The 25,800-nt window shown below is 36.4% G+C and overlaps 1 protein-coding gene across 5 annotated transcripts in view; it reads right to left on the bottom strand.

The window, feature by feature from the left end:
- Positions 1 to 3,476: 3,476 nt before the first annotated feature.
- The window catches only part of TIAL1 (TIA1 cytotoxic granule associated RNA binding protein like 1), a 30,620-nt gene continuing 8,296 nt past the window's right edge, over positions 3,477 to 25,800 (bottom strand). Inside the window, exons 1-12 of one of the 5 annotated variants that reach the window (XM_070752619.1) lie at positions 23,367 to 23,395; positions 23,124 to 23,220; positions 20,048 to 20,197; positions 19,779 to 19,833; positions 19,555 to 19,642; positions 17,675 to 17,750; positions 13,542 to 13,650; positions 10,891 to 10,986; positions 10,725 to 10,809; positions 8,838 to 8,961; positions 8,451 to 8,590; positions 3,477 to 6,819 (exon numbers count right to left, since the gene is read on the bottom strand). In XM_070752619.1, the coding sequence (XP_070608720.1) occupies positions 6,702 to 6,819; positions 8,451 to 8,590; positions 8,838 to 8,961; positions 10,725 to 10,809; positions 10,891 to 10,986; positions 13,542 to 13,650; positions 17,675 to 17,750; positions 19,555 to 19,642; positions 19,779 to 19,833; positions 20,048 to 20,197; positions 23,124 to 23,135 (1,053 nt within the window). In that variant the 5' untranslated portion in view covers positions 23,136 to 23,220; positions 23,367 to 23,395 and the 3' untranslated portion in view covers positions 3,477 to 6,701. Of the gene's footprint in view, positions 6,820 to 8,450; positions 8,591 to 8,837; positions 8,962 to 10,720; positions 10,810 to 10,890; positions 10,987 to 13,541; positions 13,651 to 17,674; positions 17,751 to 18,216; positions 18,372 to 19,554; positions 19,643 to 19,778; positions 19,834 to 20,047; positions 20,198 to 23,123; positions 23,221 to 23,366; positions 23,396 to 25,800 lie in introns of those variants that run through there. The other 4 variants (XM_070752615.1, XM_070752616.1, XM_070752618.1 and 1 more) reach the window with 4 other exon arrangements.

Below are 25,800 nucleotides of genomic sequence, written 5' to 3'. Positions count from 1 at the left end.
ACATTTTAACAGTATCAATAATTATCTGAATTTTTTCCAACATTAAATCAAATTTATGAATTATGCAAATCTTATATAGAAACATGTCTTATAGTATATTGTTATACTTATTCAAATTGATATTCTTCCAACAATTAACCTACTGTAATTCATTCTCTTTTTATCTTTGTTCATCAAAATCTAATTCAAACCAACATGTAAATTATATAATCTTATATAAAGACCTTTAAAACTAATAATTATGAAAATCTTATAATAATCCAAAAATATCTATAATTGTATGAATCTTTTTCAACATTAAGACAAATTTGTAACATCATATAAAATCTCATATATAAAAACAAAAAAGCGACAAAATTTAATTCAATCCAATATTTAACATAAAAAACCTCTAAATTATGCCCATACTTATCCAAAACGAATATTATTAACATGATTAGATATAGCAAAATAATTCTAAAGAAATTTTTTTTATAACATTCAGCCATCAATCATCCATGCTCTTTTGGTTTCTCACTAATTCCACGTCTTATAATTTTTCCCGGCGGCGGCGATGGAAGTGGCTTTCCTTCAAGGAGCAGCAGCAGCAGCAGCACCAGGAACATCACGTGATGAAGGGAAGCTGCCGGAGCCGCCACCGCCGGGAAGGAAAAAGTTGCTGCAGCTGCCTGGAGGTAACAAACTGAACCGCTGAGGAAAGGAGCCCCCGAAGCTGCCGGTATTGCAGCCAGCCCTATCCTTCCTGCAGCTTGGAGCAGTTAAGACGGTAGAGACTGGGAGGCTGTTAAGAGGGCGGCCAGGAGGGGCGTGTCAGATCCCGACTCCCATTCCCTCTCACCCCGTCCCCTCAGATCTTGTGGCAGCTGCTTTGCAAAGCTGCCCTGGTCATACATTTCGGATAATAAACAAAATTTTCTGTTCAGTATCCGAATTTCTGTTCGGATACCGAAGCAAATTTTTGCAGAAAATTTTGTTCGGTATCCGAAATGTACGAAAACCAAGGCGTTCAAGAACTGAGGTACCACTGTATATCTAACTGGATAAAAAAGTACTGTACTTCTATCTTGGTTAATATACTCCAGCCAAATAATGACGTAAATATGGACCGTAAATGTTTAAGATTGTTGTGAGAATAATACTTTGCTTTTAACATACTGGAAAGTAATATTTAAATTATATGCAATGCAGAAAACTAATTAAATTGGTTGTTGGTCTTACCTGATATGCTCCTTCTCAGTGTAGAGAGCCCAATGGAATAAACTGTTGCTCCTTGCTTTCTCTTGAGGTTGAGTCAATCATTTCCTGGTCACGCCTCCCTTTACTGTGCATGCCCCAGTTTTGATGAAGGTGTAGTAATTGACTGATGATGTTCAGTGCTGGTTCTGTATTGTCCTGGACTCAGATCTGACGGCTGCTAGGGTGGAGTTGGACTCTCTCCTCTACACTAAAGAGCATATCAGGTCAGACCAATGTCCCTTTTCCATTGTGTAGGGAAGAGAGTCCAATGGAATGGGACATATCAAAGCTGGCAGGCCTAAGAGTGGGTAGCAGTCTGGTCCTGAGTCCCTTGTCTGTATGCACCTTCTGAAGCATCCTCCTGCCAAATGCTGCTTTGGCTGATGCCAAGGAATCCAATTTGTAGTCTTATGAATGAGGATGGAGATGACCATGTTGCTGCCCTACAGATCTCCTCAATGGAGGCCTGTGTGTTCCACACAACTGTTGTGGCTGCCCTTGTCAAGTGTGCTATCACTCGACCCAGCTGTGGTAATCCCTGGCTCTCATACACTTTGTCAATGCAAGATCTTAGCCAATGGCCTATGGTTGATGGTGTCACTCCATTGCCCAGTTTGGGCGACTGCAAGGATATGAAGAGAAATTCTGTCTTTCTAGCAGTGGTTGTTCTCTTGATATAGATATTTGAGAGCCCTCCTCACATCAAGGCTGTGCCATTTCTTCTCCTGGGTGTACATTGGGTTTGGACAGAAGTCCAGTAGTATTAACTCCTGTCTGTGGTGGAATGAAGACTTCACCTTGGGCAGAAAGGATGGGTCCAAAAGTAGAACCGCTCTGTTAGGATGGACTATGCACAGGTCCACTTATGGAGAAGGCTGCAATTTTTGATATCCTCCTGACCGAAGTGATGGCCACTAAGAAGGCTACCTTGAGAATAAGCAGTTTTGGCTAGAATGGTTCTGGGGTAAAAGCCTCTAATAGTCTTGGTAAGTCCCATGTGCAATATCTGTGTACTACTGGGGGTTCAGGTTGGTTGTGCCCTTGATGAAGCTGCATATCAATGGATGCAGTGTCAGGGAATCTAGGTTTCCATATGACAATACTGAAGCTTAGGCTGACATCTGTTTGTGCAAGATGTTGATAGATAGCCCCTTATCTAGTCCTTCCTGAAGAAATTCCAGGATTCTCGGTATCAACATGCTCATTGGATTAAGAATCATCTTGGTGCACCAGCTGTAAAAGATCTTCCAGGTCACATCATAGATCCTAATTGTGGAAGGTCTTCTAGCGGCCTGTATGGTTTGTATGACATTCTCATAGAGTTTATGTTGGCTTAGGGCTGCCAATTCAAGTGCCAAATGGTCAGTTGTAGCCACTGTGGTTCTGGGTGGACTAGGGCTCCATGGTAGAGAGAGATTCTGTCCAATGGTATCTGAAAGGCTCCTCAGACCCTTTGCCCACCTCATTTTTTGTGGAAAAAAAGGACAAAATGACCCTTTTTTGCAAAAACGGGACTGATTTTGCCATCCTGCAGCACCCAGGAGCTCTGCAGGCTTCCCAGACCCTCTGTCCAAAAAAGGGATGCAGGGGCGGGGCTGCGGGACAGCAAAAATGGCTGTATTCAGTGTATAAGATGCACCAACATGTCCACCCTCTATTTGGGGGGCAAAGGTCCATCTCCAAAAAATATGGTAACAACATTCCCTTGTTTAAAATTTTGTCTTGAACTCTGACCAAAGCATACTGGTTTTATTCCACAAACACAAAATAGTGCCATTTCTGTTGCTTAGCCCCATGGTGAGATAAGAAGAAAAATAATAATAAAGAAAGAAACAAAGAAATGTCCAATAAGGGGTGAATCCTATGACTGGCTTTTTTTATCTAGAAGAGCCATGAAGTTTCAAGGACCAGTTCTATCTCGGTTGCCATTGGCTTAGGTGTGAGGTAATAAGAATGACAGGAAAAAAAGTAGTTATATGGTTAGAAATAGAAGATATTGTTGCCGATCCTGACACAAATGTTTCATTTAGATAGGAAACATACAGAAACAATTCTGGATGGCTGATATGAAACATAATTCCTGAAAAAACTGTTCCTAGTAGCCTAGTAAATAGCAGTACAAATTTGCATATATTCCCTCTATCATCATTAAGTGTGCTTACTACTTCCTCCTCCAATTTCTCCCAACAATAATTCTGTGAGGTCGGTTGGGTTGAGAAAGACTGGTCAAAGTCACTCAGTGAGTTTCAATAACTGAAGGTAGGTTTGGTTTATTATGTCACTCTATCAGAGATTATTTAATTTTGATCATATAATATACATATACAATTTGCCAAATATATTTTTACTAACAAAGAATAGATAAAAGTGAATCAAAGACCTCTACAGTAGATTGATGAAGGAAAACAAATTGTATCATTTCATCATTACCCATACCTATTCTTCACTGACACATATGCTTAATAAACAGTGTATTATTATGTTTTTCGTCAAACAAAAATGAAAAAATAAAACAAAATAAAATCATATCAATGTAAAAATTATCTGCTGTTACATATTTATCAAAGGAACTAGAAAAATCAATTTGGCAATTAATAAATCCTTGCTAGAAACTCAACCATGTCTAAAAGAGATTCCAAACCTAATGATGCCTTTCATATACACTGAGAATCAGAAAAACTCATTTCTGAGGGTCAAAAATTCTAATAAGCAAAGATCCAGGCAACAGTTTTTGCTTTGGCATGACAAATGACAAGTCTTGAGGTACCTAAAAAGATAGCCCACTCATTGTCCATGTAAATTTAGCTAGTCTCTTGCCTGATAGGTACATTTATAATATACCCCCCCCCCCAAAAAAACCTGCTATAAAAAAAATAAGATAAATCTTTGAATGTCTTGAGTTTCATTTTTTGTTGCTGTTTTGACAGACTAAAACTGAACCTGGTTGATCTTGAAAAGATGGACTTTGTTGGCACTTAGATGGGAATTCATCAGGACAACTGTGAACTGTAGGCTAAAGATTTTTAAAATCTTGGAAAAAAGAACTAGCAAATTACCTTATAATGTTTCCAAGGAAACTACATGTCTATTTTCATGACTCTAATAGGAGTTAGGGTAAATTTGAAAGAAACGTTATTTTTTAATATTTAGGTCAAACATTTTCAAAATCTGGGTTGCAATGTCCTGGGTAAAATAAGTGAACTATGATTCAAATAAAATAAAATTCAACTGAAATTAAACATACCATTTAATTTCAATAATTAAATGCACAAGTGAATTCTGATGGTGATACAGCCATGAAGTTTGTCAAACACAATTTGCTCTAAACTCTGGTTTCCAAAAATAACTGCTGGCGCTTTGTCTATAGCATTGTCCAGTTGTGCTCTAAACTTTACCTCTTGCTAAGCTTGACAGAACATATCCTAAATTGTTGGTTTATTTAAACTCTTCTTTAAAAAGACATTCTTTGACCAACTTTGTTATATGTTGAATTTAGTCAGAATGGGGGTCCTCAACAAGAGGCTCATCTTGTTCCAGGCTTCCACTGTTCCCATATGATATAGAAATCAAATTGTTAAGAGTTATGTTTTATGCAGAACACTCAAGACATATTCAATTTTGTTCCACTGGGAAACTAATCAACCTGGAAAAGATTGGTTTGTCCACTGTCTGAAACAAAATATCACTAACACTTTATGTATACCAGAAAAATTATTGTTTGGTTAAAATTGCCAAAGATCATAATACAGACTTAGTAGAATGTCCATGAATCCTATTTTACTCTTCCTAGCCTCAAAACAAATATAGAAATTCAGAATTCCTAAAAAATATTTTAACCAAAGTATAGATCAATAAACTGCATGTAGCAAAAAATATGTGATAATAACTGATCAGTTATTCAAAAAGGAAAAGAAATCAGGAAAACATGTTTTTCAATATCTGCTAGGCCTGTAATGTAGTATATATTTATAGTGATCTATTAAACAACACTTTTTTATTCAGAAACCAACCAAATATATACATACTGATACATATTTTGGCCTAGATTCCACCAAGATGTTAAGTCTCTTTCTATTAATGGTACATATTACTTATCTCAAGTGTTCAAATTCAAATATGAGTCATTTGCACCACCTAGCTGTCACAGATTGTTATGTAATCTATCTTGCTTTCACTTTCAACTTAAAATTTATGTATCAGTGTATCCGCAAAGTAAAAAGTAACCCTAACATTGTACCAACTTCATTATTTATCCCAATAATGTTTAATCCACAAATAACCTAGCTTCAATATAAATTTGTGAAATGCAAGCCAAAATAATTAAAAAACAAATACACTTAATTCATACTTAAAATTGTTCATTATTCCAAACGCAGTTCTGTTAAACATATACGACATTATTAAAATGCCTTAACTTTAAAAATTCCTCAATCTAATTAAAAATATTTTGGTTAAATATTCCTACTTTTTTTTTAAAAAAAGTGTCATTTTTAAAACATTCAGGTTATAGTAGCCTCATTATTTACATAGTAAGTAGTATAAAGTAAAATAATCTGTTTTCTGGTGACAAAAGGGGTTATTTATCAATTTAAAAATAAGGCTTTCTGAATATATTTTTCACTCTATGTAGTAGCTAGTTTTGAAAGTTTCATTTATTTTACTCCGTCTGCAAAAAAACAGCACAATAAAATAACTTTCTGTATAAAATCGCTCCATTTCAGAGCATACTAAACACTAGGCACCTCTAAAGTAAAAGCAAATTTTGCTTCAAGTAAATTAAATTTGAAAAGCTGTAGTTTGCTTCTGGATGTGAACAGAAATATCTGATAGTACTACAGATAACAGTGCTTATCAGACTAAACCAAAATATTTACACCAGATTAAAGTTTCTTCAAATATTTCAAAATTAATTTTTAAAATATTTCCATGAATATTTATTCTGAATGATGGCTCTGAAATTAATGAAGAATATATTGTTGCCTTTGATGCAATCTTTGGTCCACAGAAAAACATCAGGATGTAATGTTCAATTAAAAGCATCTTTAATGTATTTTTTTTTTTAAAAAACTGATATAAAATGCCAAAGACAAAAGAAAATGAAATGGATGTTAAACCACAATGTTAAACATTTCTTCCCAACATACCAAATTGTGCAGTCAGAATTGTTTTTAATTACTTTATTTTAAATTTTGTACATAAAGAAAACCTGTTCATATTCATCATGAACAAAACTTAAAAGGCATAAATTGAAGATATTTGTGTCCTTCATCAAAGCAAATGCTGTGTTAAAGGTCCAAACATTTTCATTCTTCAAAATAAATATTCTTTGTTTCTTTCTGTGTCTCGGCCCCCTCTTGTTTTGCATCCTTTCCCTCTTCTCCCCAGTGTCTGTATTTCAGGCTTCAGAAAAATCACTGGAAAACGAAACCTGTCTTGAAATCACACTTCTAAGCAGAGTTCTAAGCTCACTGTGTTTGGTAACTTGCCATACCATAGCCAGCCTGATTAGGTATTATTGGAGCAGCTTGTCCCTGGGCAGGCTGAGCAGCAAATCCACTCATCCAGGTTGCAGGCGGTGTTTGGCTAGTTTAAAAGGAAAAGAAAATTGTAAATTATTCTCATCTGTTTCAATTTTAATCACAATAATGTTAAATGATGAAAATTAATCCCTTATAATCCTTTAATCATAATAGAAATATTACTTGTATTAATGAATATATATAGCACTCCCCAGAGCTACCTCCTAGAACAAACTAATTAGCAGAAAATTTCCTATTATCTTGGGTAAACAATTTATTCAGAATAGCAATTCAAGGTTGAGTGGGATTAATTGCAACTCAAAAGTATTTACTTCATTTTTACAAATTTAGTTATAAAAATTCAAATTATTAATAGCTACGTTAAGCTTTGGTAATCAGATACGCTAAGTGGCCCTGATTTGCATTTACCTCTTTAATTCAACCGAACAGAACAGAACTCATTGAACATATTTGAAAAGATGTTGTATGTATTAAGCTAGTGCTATCTGTTTTATTTAGGTTATGGTTACATATTATTTTGCTTATGCAAATCTATCATTCACTGCTGATTGCTCACATAGCATTATAATTAATCTATCTCCCTCCAGAAATTCACTTAACACTTTGCTTTAGAAACATGATAAAGGTGGATTTTGAATTTTGAAGATGAATCAGATGTAATATCAGTGACAATATTATAGCTATATCTGTTAAAAACATAGTTTGGACCAGCAGCATTTTCAACTTCTCAGACACACAAAATACCAGAACACCTGGTTAAATCTTTCAAAACTAAAAAAAACCCCTATTATTAGTTTATACCAATATTTGCTATCAAATCAATTTGATGTGTAAATGAATAGAATAAAGAATTAGATGTTCCTATATTACCTAGATAAATACTGTCTTGACTTTTTTTCTAGCGTGGCAGTGGACCTTAACTACAATTTACACAACAAAAACTAAAATTTATAGATTGCACTTGTATAGAAAAGGATTGTTAGGACTGCATTTTGTTGCAGATGCAATAGGAGCAAAACTTTTTGAAATGTTTTTCTAATGTAAAATGTTGACATTTTGTACAGTTTTTTTAATTATTAAAGTTTAGAAGACTTTAATAATAAATGGAATAAATAAATGTGACTGGGTAACAAAAGCTACAATTTTCTGGGTACAAATGACTTATATACAGCACATGAAATTTGATAACATAAATGGATTCTCTGTGTCCTTATTATAGTTAAAAGACTGATATTGCATCTTAGAAAGATAAATCCACATACTCAGTAGATTGAAGATCTGATTACACTTGCTACCCATGAGTGGATTGCCTATAGATGTAGACTATAAATATACACATATATAAAGAAATTGATTTATACAAATTTACTGCCTTTAAAAAAGCATGAGATTCATAAAGGTCTCTTTTTTTCTCTTTCTCTCTGTATGAATGTATTAGGATAATTATATAGAATTGCAATTGTTTATTCTAACAACATATTATACTATATTTATTTAATGTATTTTTCACTTATTTTAAGTATTTGTTATGAACTTTTTAGAATGTATATTTTATTATTAATTTCTTTTGCTTTTTTCTATTATTAAAAAAACACTAAACACAAAAATATATGCCTTAATGATGCACAAGTGAATATCAAGAGTTCGCATCAATTTCTGAGCAGAAGTACTTACTCAACACCAAACCCTTGTTGATTCCATGCTTGACCATACATTCCGTAAGATGGCACTTGCCATCCATTTGTCATATACTGCCCATATTGCGGTGGATTCCCATAAACTTGACTCCACTGTCCCCATTGACTGTACTCCACCTATGGATTTAAACCATTTGTTTTATATAAACAAAAAGGTACAATATTAATTAATATGTGCTTATGAAAAAAATGTAGAAAAAGCCAAAAGTAGTCTAAATTCCATGTCTAAAATTAAATTCCATATGAGATTTTAATTCTTATTTAATTTTAATAAGATTCCACATACTGATTTCATGAATTTGGATAAATGCACACAACAGAGGATATAGAAAATACAACACTTTAATGCTACTCTACCAATTACCTGCTGGAAGTCTTTTGGTGTATCTGGTGTTTCTTTGCCCCAATAGCATTTAACAACATGACCTTCAATTGTAGTTCCATTGACCGAAACAATCGCATGTGCTGCACTTTCATGAGTTGAAAACCTGAGGCCAAAAAAAAATGGTCTTGAGTAAAATGTTACTATATTATCCTGCTCCAATCCTGTAGCACTAGTTTAACAAGAATGAAATAATTCATTTATCAATACTTTACTTTTTCAGAAGTTCTAGTACAGTTAAAAGGCTATCAGCCAATTGTTTATCACTAAACCTGGCATATGTACTAGTGGTGGGTTGCTCCTGGCTCAGCCCAGTTACTCAAACCAGTAGCACCGGTGATGGACGCGCCGCTCACCTGCCCGGGATGCTTCTGCATGTGTGAGAATCGGTAGCAAAGGGTTTTAAAACCCACTATTGATACCATCAATATTCATGGAAATTAATAGCAACATGTCTTTTCTTAACAAATATATCAAGTACATTTCAAGAGTGAAGGAGTTATTGCTTCAATGTCATTATCTGCCAGTAATCATTCAAGGAGATTACGTTCAGTTTTAAAGGAACCAATATATTAAAATTCTTTTTTTTTTTTTAAAGGTATGCCATTGACTCTGAGAACTTCTTAATCTAATTTTATAATATTTAAGGCTCCATTTCCTTTTAACATATATGATATTGGATATTTTCTGCATTTCTTTTATAAATATTTTACAAAAATATGGTTTCCAGATGAACAAAATGGGAGAATTCCTGGCATTAAGCATATACCACACAAAGATGCAAACTTAATGGAGAACAGACATGTGTTGCCCCCACAACACCAAACAACTTCTGACATAATTATTGATGTTACAGGTAGTCCTTCACTTTCTTCAGTGATTGTTCAAAATTACAACAGTCCAGAACAAAGGGATTTGCAACATATGCCCAAAGTTATATATGTTGCAACACCTTTATGGTGACATGCTGAAAATTAAGGCACTTGGCAGGCCATGCACATTTATGACCACAGAAGAGCTGCAAATGCCCTTGTATGCCTGTATCTTCCCCAATATGAAACTGCCATGGCCTAGAGGACATTCACTTAGTATCTGGCTAACCAGGCCCAGGAGTCTTAGCCTGCTCCACTGGTCACTAGGCTCAGGACGCTTCAGCCTGCTCCCTACTCCACTAATGCATGCAAGAATCCCACTTATACCTAGTTTTTCTCCTGTACTGAGGTGTATCTATCACTACTGAGATCTCCTCATGCCACTGTCCAAGTAGGCTCCATACTCATGGTAATTCAGAAGTATCATTCTCCAAATCACATGAAGCCTTCCCAACCCCTCTAATTAACCCATGCCTGCTTATCTTAGACTAGACTTAGATTATCTTGGATTATCCCTGTTTAACAACCTACTTAACCACTGCAACAGAGAATCTGGAATTGCAGTAGTCGAGTGAAGTGGTCACATGACATCTTAAATGTCTGCTGCACTCAGCATCCAACATTTTGGTGTCAATAATAGCAATAGCAATAAGACTTATATATAGTTTCACAGTGTTTTACAGCCTCTCTAAGTGGTTTACAAACTCAGCATATTTCCCCAACAATCTGGTTCTCATTTTACCGACCTCAGAATGATAGATGGCCGGTGAGAATTGAACTGCTAAACTGCAGCCAGCTGGAAGTCAGCAGAAGTAGCCTGCAGTACTACATTCCAACCACTGCACCACCACGGCTCTTTATAGTCATAAATCAAGATAACATTATAGAAATACAATGAAAGTAATTAAGATGTAATAGTTAAAATGTAATTATATGTTTGCTTGTTGCCAACATGGTACTACATTAAGTTCAGAGCAAATAATGATAATTCTCCTACCTCACAAAAGAATAGCCTTTTACTGGAAAAGCTCTGGTCTCCACAATTTGCCCAAAAGGGGAGAATGTCTGTCTCATCAACTGATCTAAAAACATTAAAATTTGTGTTAGTCATGGGAGTATTCATTGTTCACTAAAAACTTTGCAAAGATGAATGTGACTCTCACCTGTTAATCCAGAGGCAATCCCTCCACAATAGACAGTACAGTTTTTGGGGCTTGACTGATTTACTACATCCTCAAATCTCAATTGTTTTGTGTTGTCTGCAAGATACACATTTTTCTGTTATTTCCATTGAGCAACATAGAATATGACACAATATCGCAGCCTACTATATTTGTAAACAAGGACCCTAAATTTAACACTTTTCAAGTCATAAAACCATTGTTTGGTAGTTTATTCAATCTTCATATCATTTTTAATATATTTATTAATGAAACCCTAAAATGTTTAAAGATAACGTAAGAAACAAATCAAAACTTTACTGAGCAAGAACCTTTCTTAAACATTATCTCATGGCAATAAAGAGTGGCAAAATATTGGGCAAGGAAGTGCCCTTGTCATGTAGATGAAGGACTGACTGACAGCTGTATTTAAGGGGAGGCAGTTCCTCTTTGTTAAAGAAGAAGAATGGAAATATTTGCAGGATCACCATAAAAACTATTTTAGGCATCTGCCAGATGGTTGTTTGCTTTGTTTTGCTTGGCCTCTAGCTATAGAGATCTATGGAGCTGCTTGAGGATGGTCTTGCCTAGTTATCTGAAGCAGTTTGAATCTCTTAATTCTGATGAAATGGCCTTGGTCCTCAAAGCTGTAAGCTGAATCCCTCTGTATTTCTGATTCATAACTCATCTACTTGCTCCAGGCCTCCAGAAAATGAGACAGCTGAATACAAACAATAGTTAATGCAAGAATGGTTTACACCTATTGTGAAAGGTGTTTATTTTCTGAAGAAGATACCAATAGACCCAATGGAACTGGATAATTTTTTATACAGCCTTCAACTTTCCTTCTTTAGGGAAGATCACTGAAAAGACAACCAGCTTGTAGTTCAGAGATCTCTGGGAGAAATTGATTATTTGGACCTTTTTAGCTGGGGTTCAAATCTAGTTATAGCAGTCACAAAACACTGATCACATCTGTTGGCAAGTTTTGCAATCCTAGGCTGGAGACAGTACATCTATTCTGGCCTTCCTTGATATCTCAGTACAGTTCTGAACAGCCCCAGGATTGAGAATAGAATGCATGGAGGTATAATGGTTCCTTTTCTCTAGTACACATGTGAGTAGGGGAGGTGGCAGGGAGATCAATCGATATTTCTATTTTGCGTGATACCTCTTGCTCCTCTCTGACATATATATGAAGTGGCTGGATGAGGTAATCCATCAACATATAGCAAGTATCATTAGTATGTTTATAATAACCAATATATCCAACATTAACCAAGTGATAATATCAAAGTTATTATGAATGTTGGGGGAGGATCCAGGATCCTGACAAAAAAGAATGGCTGAAATTTTGAAGCCTGTCAGATCAGGATACTTTTCATTTTTAACTCTGAATTGGATTGCATTCCCCACAGTTGGAGTGCAACTCAAGAGATCCTCATGGACAGTAGCTCCTACTTAAGGAGTAGGTAGGAGCAAAGACTGGGACAGTCTTTGCATAGGTTTATCATTTGCACCAATTTTGACCACTGTTGATTTACGAGGATCTACTCATGTTAACTTCTGGTAGCAATTCAAGATGCTGGTTATTACCTACAGCAGACCTTTTCAGCATCGAGTTCCGAAAAGGGAGTGCATGCAGGCCCAGCACCAAGTGCTGAAAAGGGAGCACTTCACACATCTGGACTGTGACCAGGACGAGGAGCTGTCCAGGAGTCAAGTGAGCCGGAAAATGAACTAACAGTTTCCGGCGCGTGCATGCATGCCAGTTAGCAAATCTTCCGGTTACTGCCGCACATGCACACAAGTCAATCAGCTGGCCACTGTACATGCTCCTGCCAAAAAATGGAAGACCAACTCTTCTGGTTTCCAATACTGCCACACACAAGAAGGCCAACTGATTGTCACGAGTGACAGAAACCTGGAAGAGGAACGGCGATGCCACGCATGCCAGGCAACATGGCTCGATGTGCCACTTTGGGCACGTATGCCATAGGTTCACCATAACCGATTTAGAGGGATTACAGCCTGGTTATTGTTTGAACTACTTTTTTTTGTTTCTCTATGCATGCCAAAATCAAGGAGTGGGCAATCTTGGGGTCCTTTTAATTGTATTACCGTTTTGTGGATCTCTTCTGTCCTAGCATAAGACTTGTGCAAGGGCATCTGCACACACTCCCCACCAATGTGCAGATATTTAGATGGCCATTTGTAAAGCAAGAAACTAAGGGAAGCACCTGGTTGCTTCTCAGGTGTTTAGGCTGGAGTGAGTCCTATGCATTACTTATTTTTTGTTTCTTATTGACTGCTAATGAAAAAATCGGTTTGGATCTCTACCACATGATATATTAATTGACAATGGTTGAATTCTTTGTTTCCTAGTTTTAATTTCTGGTTACCTGTCCAAACTCACAATACCGAAAGGGAAAAGTATATAAACAAACAATGAAATATTGCAAAAAAACAATTATTACCAAAACTATTTATGGAACTATACATACATCTGTAATATCAAGAAGAGATGCAAAAAATACTAAATGCCCATATTCAATATTGCTGTCAGATATTTATATTGATAGAGTTAATCTATTAGAAATCACTCTGTTAATATAATTAAAAATAGAATTTCATTCTTGCCCAAATTCACTTACTTTCTTGTGTAGTTTTAGGAGCGGGTGGCTTTCGTGTTGCCCAGTTTGTTCTGATCTGACGACCTCCTAACCACTGGCCTCCCATATGTAAAATTGCATTTTCTGCATCCTAATTTAAAAAAAAACCAAACACACAGACAAAAATTAACCATAAATTTGAAATAAGAGAATTAAAACATGCATTCAATTTTGATTTGTGTTTTGTGTCAGAAAATATAAATTAATTAATTAATTATTAATAATTAATAAATTAACTTTAATTAATTCATTAAAGGCAAATTAATTAATTAATAATTAAAGGCAAATTAATACACTGAATGGTAGGTTCTGTGGCTTCCAGATGCTGCTAAATTTGAGTTTCCAACATGGTAGATATAACATCCAAGAATGGGACATACAAAAGTGGCTGTCCAAATGGGCGAGTGATGCCCTACTGTTGCAGATGAACTAGTCCTTAACGACCTGCTGCAACACTCTCTTCCCAAATGCGGGCTCGGTCGATGCATACACATCCGCATTATAGTGATGCACAAAGGGGGATGGCGTAGACCAAGTCATAGCTCGGCAAACTTCTTCAAGGGATGCTTAAGCCATCCAGGCTGCCGATGAGCTGCACTCCTTGTAGAATGAGCCATTATATGTTGTGGCACCAGTTGCAATTGAAGCTCTTACGCCCAGAAGATAATCAATCGTATCCAATGCCCAACCATTGAAGGTGTCTCTTTACGGCCCATCGAAGAAGGTTGGAAGAAGAGAAAAAGTGACTTGGACTTGTGAAAGCTTTCAGTTCGTTTGATGTAAATGTGTAGTGCTTGCTACACAAGTACATCAAGTTTATGCCACTGCTTCTCTGAACAATGCACTGAATGCGGACAAAAGCTAAGGAGAACAATCTCCTGCGCAGAATGAAACCATGTATTCACCTTGGGAATAAAAGCTGGATCTAGCCAAAGAACTACCTTGTCCATATGGAATATGCACAGGTTGGGCTTGACTGACAAGGCTATGAGCTTGGACACCTGCCTGGCTGATGTAATAGCTACCAAAAATGCCACTTTACGTGTGATGATATAACGTTGCCTCCTGTGGTAGTTCATATCAATACTTTTGGCAGGTCCCATGTAGGATAGCGGTGAATGACCAGCGGCACTATGTTAGATACACTCTGAAAGAAACAGCAAATCTTTCGTTGTTGGGTCAAAGAGTCAACACGCTCACTAGACAAAATAGACGACAACGCCACCACTTGTCATCTCAGCGTGTTCGGGCTAAGATCCCTATCTAAATTTATCTTGGAAGAACTGAAGAATGTCATTCACCGATGCCTCCGAGGGAACAATAGTAGCCTTCTCACACCACCTGCAGAAGATAGGCCCATAGCATTGTAAATGTGGGTGGTAGATGGCCTGCAGGAAGCTTGGATTGTGGCAATGATCCTGGAGGCGAGATTGTCCTTCTTCAGAGCAACCCACGCAAGCACCAGGTGGTTAATTTGAACCACTGAGGGTCCAGGTGTATCAAGGGCCCCTGGCTGAGTGAGTCTGGGTGCTGAGGAAATTTCCAGGGCAGAGAGATTGAAAGGCTCATTACGTCAGCAAGGCCAATAAGGAGCGATGAGAAAGACTTCCATTTTCTCCTCCAATATCTTTCATATGACCCTTTGTATAAGGGAAAGCAGTGCAAAGATGTGCAGGAGACCCCTGTGCCATGGTACCTGGAGAGCACTGGTCCCCACAGCTCCGTGTCACGAACCTGGTCATGAATTGGGTGAGCTGGGTATTACTCAGTCACAAAAAGGTCAACCTCCAGAACACCAAAAACATCTGACATCTTCTGGAACAAGACCAGGTGCAGGTGCCATTCAGCATGGTCCACCGAAGCTCGGCTGAGCCAGTCCGCCCACACATTTACTACACCAGATATATGGTCTGCCTGAAGGGAGAGAAGGTGGTGTTCTCTCCATAGAGAAATCTGACAAGCCCTCTCAATCAGAGACTTGGACCTGGTGCCGCCCTGTCAATTGGCTGTGCTTTGGTGGCAATATTGTCGATCATTATTAAGATGTGTGTCCGGGTCAGCATGTGTGAAATCGCTTAGGGCAAGATGAATGGCTCAAAGCTCCAAACAATTTATAGCTAATGTTATAGAGACTAATCATCTCATGAAAAATGATCTGACCCCTGCTCATAGCCATCAGTGTAGTAGACTGGTTGAATCAATTCCAAATAGTGTTTGTAGCCGTAGTGACTACCTTTGTAGCAATGGCATTCGTGCCTGGACTGGTGAAGTCCTTCGGTGATGCCTTGGCATATTGCCTTTTGCACAATGGCCCACATTTTACCTAAGACCAGCAGGCTCTCCTCTGAAGGCCTAAGACCAATGGCTGTAGGAGTGAAAGTTGCCTCCGTGTGGGTTTCGGGCAGGCCATAGAAGCACATGAACACTTGGAGAAAGGGAGAAACGCTGAATCGGACGCCCATAGTTCCGCATTGGAGCAAGGCACGACTGAGTCTAAATGGGAAGCACCCTCCTCAGATGTGTGAACCATGCCAGCTGATGCAGCCGATCTAGAAGGCCCTGCATGTGCATGCTTGTGTGGGCTACCTTATCACACAGTTTATCCAGCACCTTATGGCGTTGGGACTCTGCTGTATGAAGCGCCTCATGTCTCATGTGAAGAAAGTTCCGAAACCACAGATTTTGGGTTGGCCTTTTGACTCTTACTAGAGCCAGTTTTAGAAGAGGTTTGGCACCCTGGACATAGTAATGTGTGGCAATAGGCGAAGCAGATGTCTAGTGCCTGATTAGTCAGTGGTCAGGGGTTGGACTGTGCAAGGAATGGGTGCTTGCTGCAAGGCAAGCCAAGCCGTGCTCTGGTGGAGTATGACCATGTGACAGTTTATGCTGCTGAGATGTGTCTTAGTATTCCAAGAAGCCTCATTTAAACTGGCCAGTCAGATGTGCCCTGATGAGGCGTGGCAAATTCTCTAAGCCATGGCCTTGTGGAGTGTGGCATAGCCTGTCTCCTCTTTGCCGTACCTTTATGGGGCTTGGAAAACTGTCAATTCATGGAGCATAACAGCTCCACTTATGTTCTTGGAAATTGGCATCTAATGAGGTGTCAAGGGTGGCTATCTAGGAGAACTGTCACCCAGTCATTTTGGCTTTACTTGAAAAAAAGGGACGAAGTATCACTCTCTGCAGCCTTTGAGGGTAGCTTATCACCAGACAATTTGCACTGTTCATATGTGGAGGTAGTATTTAGTGGATCACCAGCAAGCAATGGGACAGTCATAATGTCCCAGTTAACAATCATTTAACCAAAGCCAAAACTTGAGGGAAAATCTCTTTTTAAACTCAAGCCTCATTTTCGCAAGCCAAGTGACCATCGGTACTTTAAAATGGCCGACGTAACTGCCTATTTCCACCAGTCTTCTAACAATGTCCTCCAACAGCCTAGATGGCTGTCAAATGGGCTGAAGTCCTGCAGGCTTGCCACCAGGTGAAACAGACCATCTGATGACCATTAATGGGCAACCAAAATTGTGAGCATTAATTTGAAATTGCAATCGTTTCCCCAAGAGGCTGCGATGACAGGCTGCCTGAGGCAGTCAGAATCTCCATTCAAGCCCAAAGAAACAAAGCAAAATACAGTTTGCAGAAATTGGAAGTAATCCACACTATCAGAAGTAGAAAATAGAGCACTGCTAGTCAAACTAAATCAACTCAGGGTTACCAAGGTGGAATAACAACCAAGAATCAGTTAAATGGTACAGAAGGAAGATTGGCATAACTGTCCTCACTAAGCATCTTTGTTTCAAGATGTCATGTATATAGTAACAAGGGCAGGATCTGAACAGCCTTGACAAACTCAGTCCAATCAGAAAGCAAATGGATTTAACCCATTTCTGGATGCTATATCCACCAAGAACGAGAATGTTTTTTTCTTGTGTCTAAAGGATTGATATACCATTAAACAACCTTATAAAAAGTTCTGCCTTTCACATAACCAACAGGTTATAAAAGTGGGCTACCAACTACTATCCAACAAATGTCTGCCTGCTTGTATTGCATCTTTCATAAATTAGGCTCACAAAGTATGAAGCAATGATTTTATTGTTCAATGTACTCACCAATTTATTATAAAATGATACAAAACCATATCCTTTTGATTTCCCTGTTGTCATATCTTTAACTACCCGTGCATCCCTGGGAAGAGAAGCACAGTTATATGAGGAAATATTATAGATATTCAAAATAAAAAACTAAAAGGAACCACACACACTGTATTGTGAGCATAGTTTTCCCTATTAATAAACTCAGTAACTCCTAACTATAACCATTCCTAATTCTGCCTAATACTCCTTTACCTGTTAGAAAAAAGCAGTAGGACAAAAATAAAAAATAACATGTAATAAACATGCAACCTATCAATATATCCTGCACTATCTACAACTAAATCGTTCAAATTTGAAATTTTAAAAGGAACAGAATTTCCTTTTCTAATTATCTATCGACTAGGGTCTTCTAAGGTTTACTGAACTATAAATTACTGCAACATTTCTAACTATGTTTACCATGCATTTTCTAAATAAATGCCCTCTGCCTAGTGATATAAAATATGAAATATTAAAAAATTGAAAAAGAGGAAAAAAATAGGAATTAAAAGGCATACATGGCCTGTTAACAGATTTCTTTATTTTTCTTGGTCAATTCTCTACCATCATTTTGGAGTTTGGGCAGCTGTAAATTTTGAAAAATTGACATTTTCAGAAATTTAAGAAAGGCGAATATAACTAACAACAATGCTAAGTTCACCAATATGAAGACAACAAATTTTACACATAATTTTTAGTGAGTAAGTTAAAATGATTGGAAATATAGAACTGCACTGAATATAGAATGTTAAAATGTAAATACTAAGATATGTATATATAAATAATGTATAATAAGAATAAATAGAAATGAGAAAAAAAATCTACAACTGAGTTCCAGTGTGCACAGTTCCTTGCAGTTAGCTTCAAGATCCTGTCCATTCTTATGAGCAATTCTGCAAAATAATCAGAATGCTATTACTTTTAATTGTGACTTGGACTTTAGAAAAACTGCAGGTCTCAGGTATAAATCAAAATTGAGAAATAGCAACCTGTATTAAATCTTTTAATATTGACTTGCAAACAATACCAGTACTTACCACATTGAGATAAAAAGCAAAGTAAATCAAACAGACAAAATAAGATTTTGTTGCATTTGAAAATATGAGAAAACAGAGAAAATATGGCTTTATAGCAGAAATACATTCCTGTAAAGTAACACAAAATGTTCAGGTTTTGTTCTGATGTTATTAAAAAGACAAAAAAAACCAACCCCAAAAACCAATGAGAACTTTTTTTAAAGAAATTAGATTAAATAATAAAACAAACACATATACTATAGCACTTGAAGGAACACTTGAAAAGTTTAAAATGTTCATTTACAAAGCTATAGATATCTGGGAATTTAGCCCCCATTCTGATACTTTTGACTGGCATAATTAGCGTATCCATAAAACAAGACTACTTTAGTTAAAAGTTTATCAAAATTAATTTTCCAATCTAAAAATTCTAAATATGGTGCTACATTTAAAAAATGCAGGAAATGAAGTTTTACAATTGACTATGAGCTTACACAGTCCAATACTACCTACTGTATATCAGACACTTCCAGCTTCTATCAGACAATGCTCTATAAGCCAGAAGAATAAATGCCTACAATACACACCAGCCCATTAAAATGCATATGAATGTGCAAGTGTGAAAACCACACAGCTTTTAACAGAACTGATGCAGAAACCTTGTTCATACTTGTGTGGAATAATATAAAACAATAAATGGACAAGCTAATTCTACAAAATTCTCATTGCATTATGTAAATAATTCTATGCCTAATAAACGACAGTAACTTAAGAAAAGAACAATCTTACTTTTTAATTCTGTTTGTATTAATGAGTTAAGGTAAAAAGTATAGTACTTACGATATTTTACCAAAAGGAGCAAATGCTGACTTAATATCTTCTGTTGTTATTTCTGGACTTAAATCTCCCACAAACACATGAAAATGATCTGGAGGGGAAAAAATAGAAATGCATTTCTGCTATATGCAAAAATTTTAGCTTTCTTATACTGCCAAAGTAAAGCAATGAATACAATCCAACTGAATACATGGATTACATAATATTGCTTCAGAACATTTACTTACTTGAAGTATCTTTTTTTTGGCTACTTGGTGTTGTTGCCCAGTTAACTTTTACTTCCTAAAAATAATGGGGAAAAAATCAGTACTGGATTAATTCTTAGGTCAATGAAGAGTCTGTACAGGATCAATTCCAACAAAAAGAGTGTTTCTCTTTATAGAAACATTGTTTCAAGGTTTTTCTAATTAAAAACCGGGACAAAAAATCCTTGCCATGAATCATAACCTATTTACTTAATTTGCTACATGTCATTCTTTTTTCTTTTGTAACGTACCTTTCCCAAAATTTTTCTCCCATTCATAGCAGCTAATGCAGCAGCTGCATCCCTGTGTTCATAAAATTCCACAAAGCAATAAGGGTCATTGCTTGTATGCTGCAAAACAGAAAATCCAACAGAAGAGTTGACTCTTCTGCTATCGGGTTGCTGAGAAGAAAATCCAGGAAAATATATTACTTAAAGCTTGAAAAGAAAATATTACCATAAGTGCTTACAAAGTAGCTGTAAGAATTGTTGAATATTCTGTCAAAAGAATATCTCAAATTATAGCATCCACAAAACTACATCCAGAGGTCATCATGTATGAAAGTGCAGGTTCAATTCAGAACAGCCTTTCTTGAAAATTCATCACACTGTTTAGATGGATTGCACATTTAGAATCAAGATGTTTTAACTGCAGCTTGTGGTCCTAACTGAAATTATCAACAAAATTAGCCTCTGAACTTGTCAACATTAATGCTTCCAGCTTCTATCGAACTGGATCCAGAAGACACTTGAGGTAAGATTACATCCATTATGTTAGGTTATACATATGTGTGTTTTTAAAATTGTTCATTCCTTCCTTTAAATTTTACACATAGAATTATGTAAGTTTTGAAGGAAAAGGGGGCTTATTGATAACTGGAGCTATTTCCTTTGCAAACATGTTCCGCTCCAAGTACTTACCAATTTCAAAGCCCAGATTTGGGAGCATGTATGTGATTGTTTCAGATTTCACAAGCATTAAAAGCAAGAATGTGAGTTAGAAAATTACAGCAAAATGCAGTAAATCATTTAAAATTATTTGAGTTTTAGCTTGATATTTTAATGGATCAGGTTCTATATGTAGATATATTACATTTAATATATAAATAATAAAATGCAAAATAAATGTTACCAGTTACCTATGGGTGGTCGCTAAAAAAGAAATAAATCTTTAATATTTAAAATATTTAGTATTTAAAACACAAATCTTTAATCTTTAAAACACAAAAATCAATGTTACAATCTATATGCCCAACTCCAGAAAAATGTTACATACAATTTAAATTTCTAATGAATTATCTACTGTGCCATTTAAAAAAATTGATAATATAGAAGCCCCTTGAAATTACCATTTAAAAAATCAGAATATAAATTTGGAATTAAAACCAGGAATACATTTCCTTTGATACATTGTGTACAGAAAACAGATTGTTATTAATATTGAAACAACTGTGATAAAAGTTAAGATATCACTTACTAAAAGTGAACATTGTGATTTCAGTTGGTGTGAGAAGCAGCAATGGCTATAAACTAGTGAAGGTTGGTCAAAATGATTATTTTCAAAATTGCAAATTCCAGTATTGGACTGTATCCGTTGCAACTTCAACCCATTTAGAAATAGACCTTCAGAATTTAAAAAATGTTCTAGTACTTGCAATAGATCCCTTCCCTGGAGCTATTAAAATTTAAAAGGAGGAATATTCTTCCAGGGTTCTATAGCCCTAATTTCTTAGCACTTAAAAACAACCCAATTTCAAATAGTCACGTATTACTTTAATGAAAATGAAAAGAAAAAAATGTAGATTGTAAACCTTTCATATTGAAAATACTAATTTCTATTATTTATGTACATATTTGATAGTTTTATTTTTTTTAATAATGAAAGATATAACTTGTTGAAAATCACTAAATGAATCCAACAGTCAAGTCAATTTCAATAGTCTAATACATAATACAGTAGAACCCCGACTTACGAGACTAATTGGTTCCGGAAGGAGGCTCGTAAGTCGGAACGCTCGTATGACGAAACATTGTTTCCCATAGGAAACAATGTAAAGTCAATTAATCCGTGCAACAACAAAAAAACCCGCTGCCGCCGAACGCGGAAGTTAGCGTTCGGCTTCAGGAGACAGCTGCGAAGGGCGCGGGTGTTTTAAAACGTCGCAGCCGGCCTGGGGGGCTCGGGGGCTTCCCCCCGAGCCCCCCAGGCCGGCTGCGACGTTTTAAAACACCCGCGCCGCTTCGCAGCTGTCTCCTGAAGCCGAACGCGGAAATTAGCGTTCGGCTTCAGGAGACAGCTGTGAAGCGGCGCGCGTGTTTTAAAAGGTTGCAGCCGGCCTGGGGGGCTTGCCAGCACCCCAGCGAGCCCCCCAGGCCGGCTGCAACCTTTTAAAACACGCGGGATACGAGCGCCAAGGAGCTGTCTCCTGAAGCCGAACACGGAAGTTAGCGTTCGGCTTCAGGAGACAGCTCCTTGGCGCTCGTATCCTGAATGTGAGCTCGGGAGGCGAACAAAAATGTCGCTCCCCTCCCAGCTCTTATCTCGAGTAGCTCGTAAGTAGAGCTGCTCGTATGTCGAGGTTCCACTGTAATGGTTCTCTGTTTCTGAACTTCCATCCTCTCTAAAAGGAAATATTTTAGTCATCCATTGGACTGCAAAAAAGCAAGGCTACATCCTAATAAAACATGTTTTATTCTGATGTTCATCTGAAACTATTAACGAAATATTCAAACAAAGATACATAAAAATCATGGTTACAACCCAACTCTTTTTCTATGACTAATATTCATAGTATCATGTTTCCCCAATATTTTGCCTTATTGCCATGCATCCAAAAGCCTAATTAGACTTATTATCAAGGGATGTTTTATTTTGGGGAAAATAGGGTAGTCCCTAAAAAGAAATTGCTTAGATTTTTTATCTTTTTTTCTGTCACAAAGAAAATGTTGCAATCAAAATAATCTTTAAATAATACAGCCCAAATTATTTTGTACAAAAAGTATTCCTTCTAGTCTTTATTCGAAAGAGTATAGTTGTAGTTAAACTAAACATATATGTTACTAGAGACCCGAGCAATCTTTCTGAGGAGCTGAGAAGAGTCAATAAGCATATATTTTAAAATATTTTTTTTCTAATCAAAAGTTGTCACTTAAATCAATTAGGTCTATAATCCTAGTCAATGCCTGCATAGGAGTACTTCTTAATTAAACATTTAAACTGCCATTTCATGCTGCAATCTTACTTGATTTTTTTAAAATCAGAATTAGTAATTACTTTTATGCGAAATGTTAAGATATTTCATATAAATTATATTGTGAGAAATATTACCTCTGTTATCATTTTACAGCTTTTGCAAGGTCCAATTTGGCTGAATAACTGAAGTATAAGGACTTCGGTCACATCTCTGGAAAGATTTCCTACATAGCTAGATATAGAAAAGAAAAGGTAATATTAATGTCATTAATTTACATCTTGCCAAGATATTCTGCAGATATAAATACTTATAAATACATTACAAACAATCTGTTGATTAAAAAAATTATAATTGTGAGGTTCTTCATTATAATTTACCAAACTGGAAATGCTGCCAGTGCAGTTAACGAATTAAGATATAAAACAAGAATGCCCAATGTATACCTATGTGTCTTGAATACAATCCCCAAATCTCCATAAAGGTTTCTTTTGTGTGTGTGCCTTTGGGTCAATATTGGTTACTGGAACTTGCCTGGACAAGTCCTTGCAATTTCCTTGGCAAGATTTCAGAAGTGGTTTGCCATAACCTGTCTCAATGTCACCCAGCTGCCTATGTGCCTAACTTAGGTCAAGAATTCATGGGTTTTTTACTTTCAAGCCTGACACCTTAAGCGATATACCATATAGACCCTTATCTAAAAAAATTTCCATTTGCCAAATTTTAATAAGACAAAAGGGGAGAAATATTAAATTCTGCCCTCATCACTGTTTGGAAATACTTTCCATATGCACCATTAAAAATGATCATTTCTTTCAATATTTTGATAATTTGTGTAAAGGAACAATTATGATATTTCCTACTTTTAGGAAGATTAATGCTACCAAAATGATCTACAGCATATTGCATTTAGTTAGATAAATCTTTAGAAGTTGAAAAAAAGCAGGGAAGGCATCTAGAAACAAAAGAATTGTGTATTTTATACTTTTTTAGAAGAAATCTTCAAAGAACAAAAACCATTACCCTTTCAAATTAAAAAATAAATAATTAAATACAAAGAACAAGCTTTGTATGTAAAATAAATGTATGCATAGTTTGTCATTTTGGAAAACATACATAACATTCAGAACATTAAAAAAAATGGAAAAATTTAGAGGCAGTTATTTTTGAAAACTTCTGTGTGAGAAAAAAATCAAAATTGTTGATATATTTGGATAATATACTTAAATCTTTTGCTTTAATTGTAAAAATAAATAATACATTTAGTCACCAACCACCATATAACCCGGGGCTCATGATTTGTGAGAAGTCCTGCCAAAGTTCATCACCTTGCCTTAACTGCAACAGTGAGGACTGCTTACCACTGCCATAGTGTGAACTGAATAAGAGCACTACACTACAAGTAGCACCAAATGACCCTGCTTCAGCAATTAAGCTGAAGCAGCAAGCTTGGGCATTTGCCTTCTTGGCTCAGAGCAAGCAGGCAGACTTTCATGGCCACCATGAAAGAGTGCCTTTCACTCAAACAAGCTGAATTAACTTCTTTTTCTCTCTTAAAAATTCCCCTCCTCCTCCAAACCAGGTCTAAACTTCCTTTTCCCTCTGAAACAAGTTGAATTCATTTCCCTCCTCTCTCCAAAAAAGGTTTAAATTTATATTTGTAGGGTTTGGGGTTGCACAATATCCCTGATCATTATTAATTTCCTACTACTGTAGTAGCAATAGCAGTAGCACTTAGACTTACAGTACAGTATACCGGTATATCATTTCATAGTGCTTTACAGCCCTCTCTTTACAGCAGTTTACAGAGTCAGTTTATTGCCCCAAGTAATATGGGTCCTCATTTTACCGTCTTTGGAAGAATGGAAGGCTGACTCAATCTCGAACGCATCATGAACAAACTCCAGACTCCAACCCAACCTTGAGCTGCTAAAAACTGAACTGCTGGCAGTTGGCAGAATTAGCCTGCAATAAACTGCACTCTAAATACCATGCCACCATGGCTCTTATTTTTTAATTAATCTCAACTTTAAAATCAATACTGTAATATAGAATAGAATAGAATAGAATAGAATTCTTTATTGGCCAGGTGTGATTGGACACACAAGGAATTTGTCTTGGTGCATATGCTCTCAGTGTACATAAAAGAAAAAGATACATTTGTCAAGAATCATGTGGTACAACACTTAATGATTGTCATAGGGGTCAAATAAGCAGTGAAGAAACAATCAATATTAATAAAAAATCTTAGGATACAAGCAAGAAGTTACAATATAAAATTTAAATAAGCTCTTAAAATATAAAAAGAAAAGAATGGGGATAATGGAAGGGGAAATCTAAGTGCTTGATGCTTTTCTTTCTTTCTTTCTAAATTTTTATTTTATTATGATATCAAATTGCAAATGGGAAAGAAAGAAGGAACAAAATTTAAATGGTTACAAATACTGACTGCAGTTAATAGTAACTAGTAAGGTGATGTTATCATTTGTAAGCATGTCTGCGTAGAGCCAGTTTGGTATAATGGTTGAAGTTATCCATTGAGAAGGCCTTTAACACAAAGCCAGCTTGGGGCTCTCAGTTTTAGGAGAAAAAAAACTGCCAAGTCACTTTTGGAAAAGACTCCCAAGAGAAGTGCAGGGAGTAGCTGCCAGGAATCCAAAATGATGGAGGCACACAACTTTCAAGTGAAAATGTGACCTTTCCAGTTTATACTTTAAGAAATACAGTGGAACCCCGACATAAGAGCTGCTCTACTTAAGAGCAACTCGAGATAAGAGCTGGGAGGGGAGAGATATTTTTGTTCTACTTACAAGC

The sequence above is a fragment of the Erythrolamprus reginae genome, chromosome 5 (assembly GCF_031021105.1).
Source record: "Erythrolamprus reginae isolate rEryReg1 chromosome 5, rEryReg1.hap1, whole genome shotgun sequence".
Classification (NCBI taxonomy): Eukaryota; Metazoa; Chordata; class Lepidosauria; order Squamata; family Dipsadidae; genus Erythrolamprus; species Erythrolamprus reginae.
This window is presented reverse-complemented; position numbering and strand designations above follow the sequence as displayed.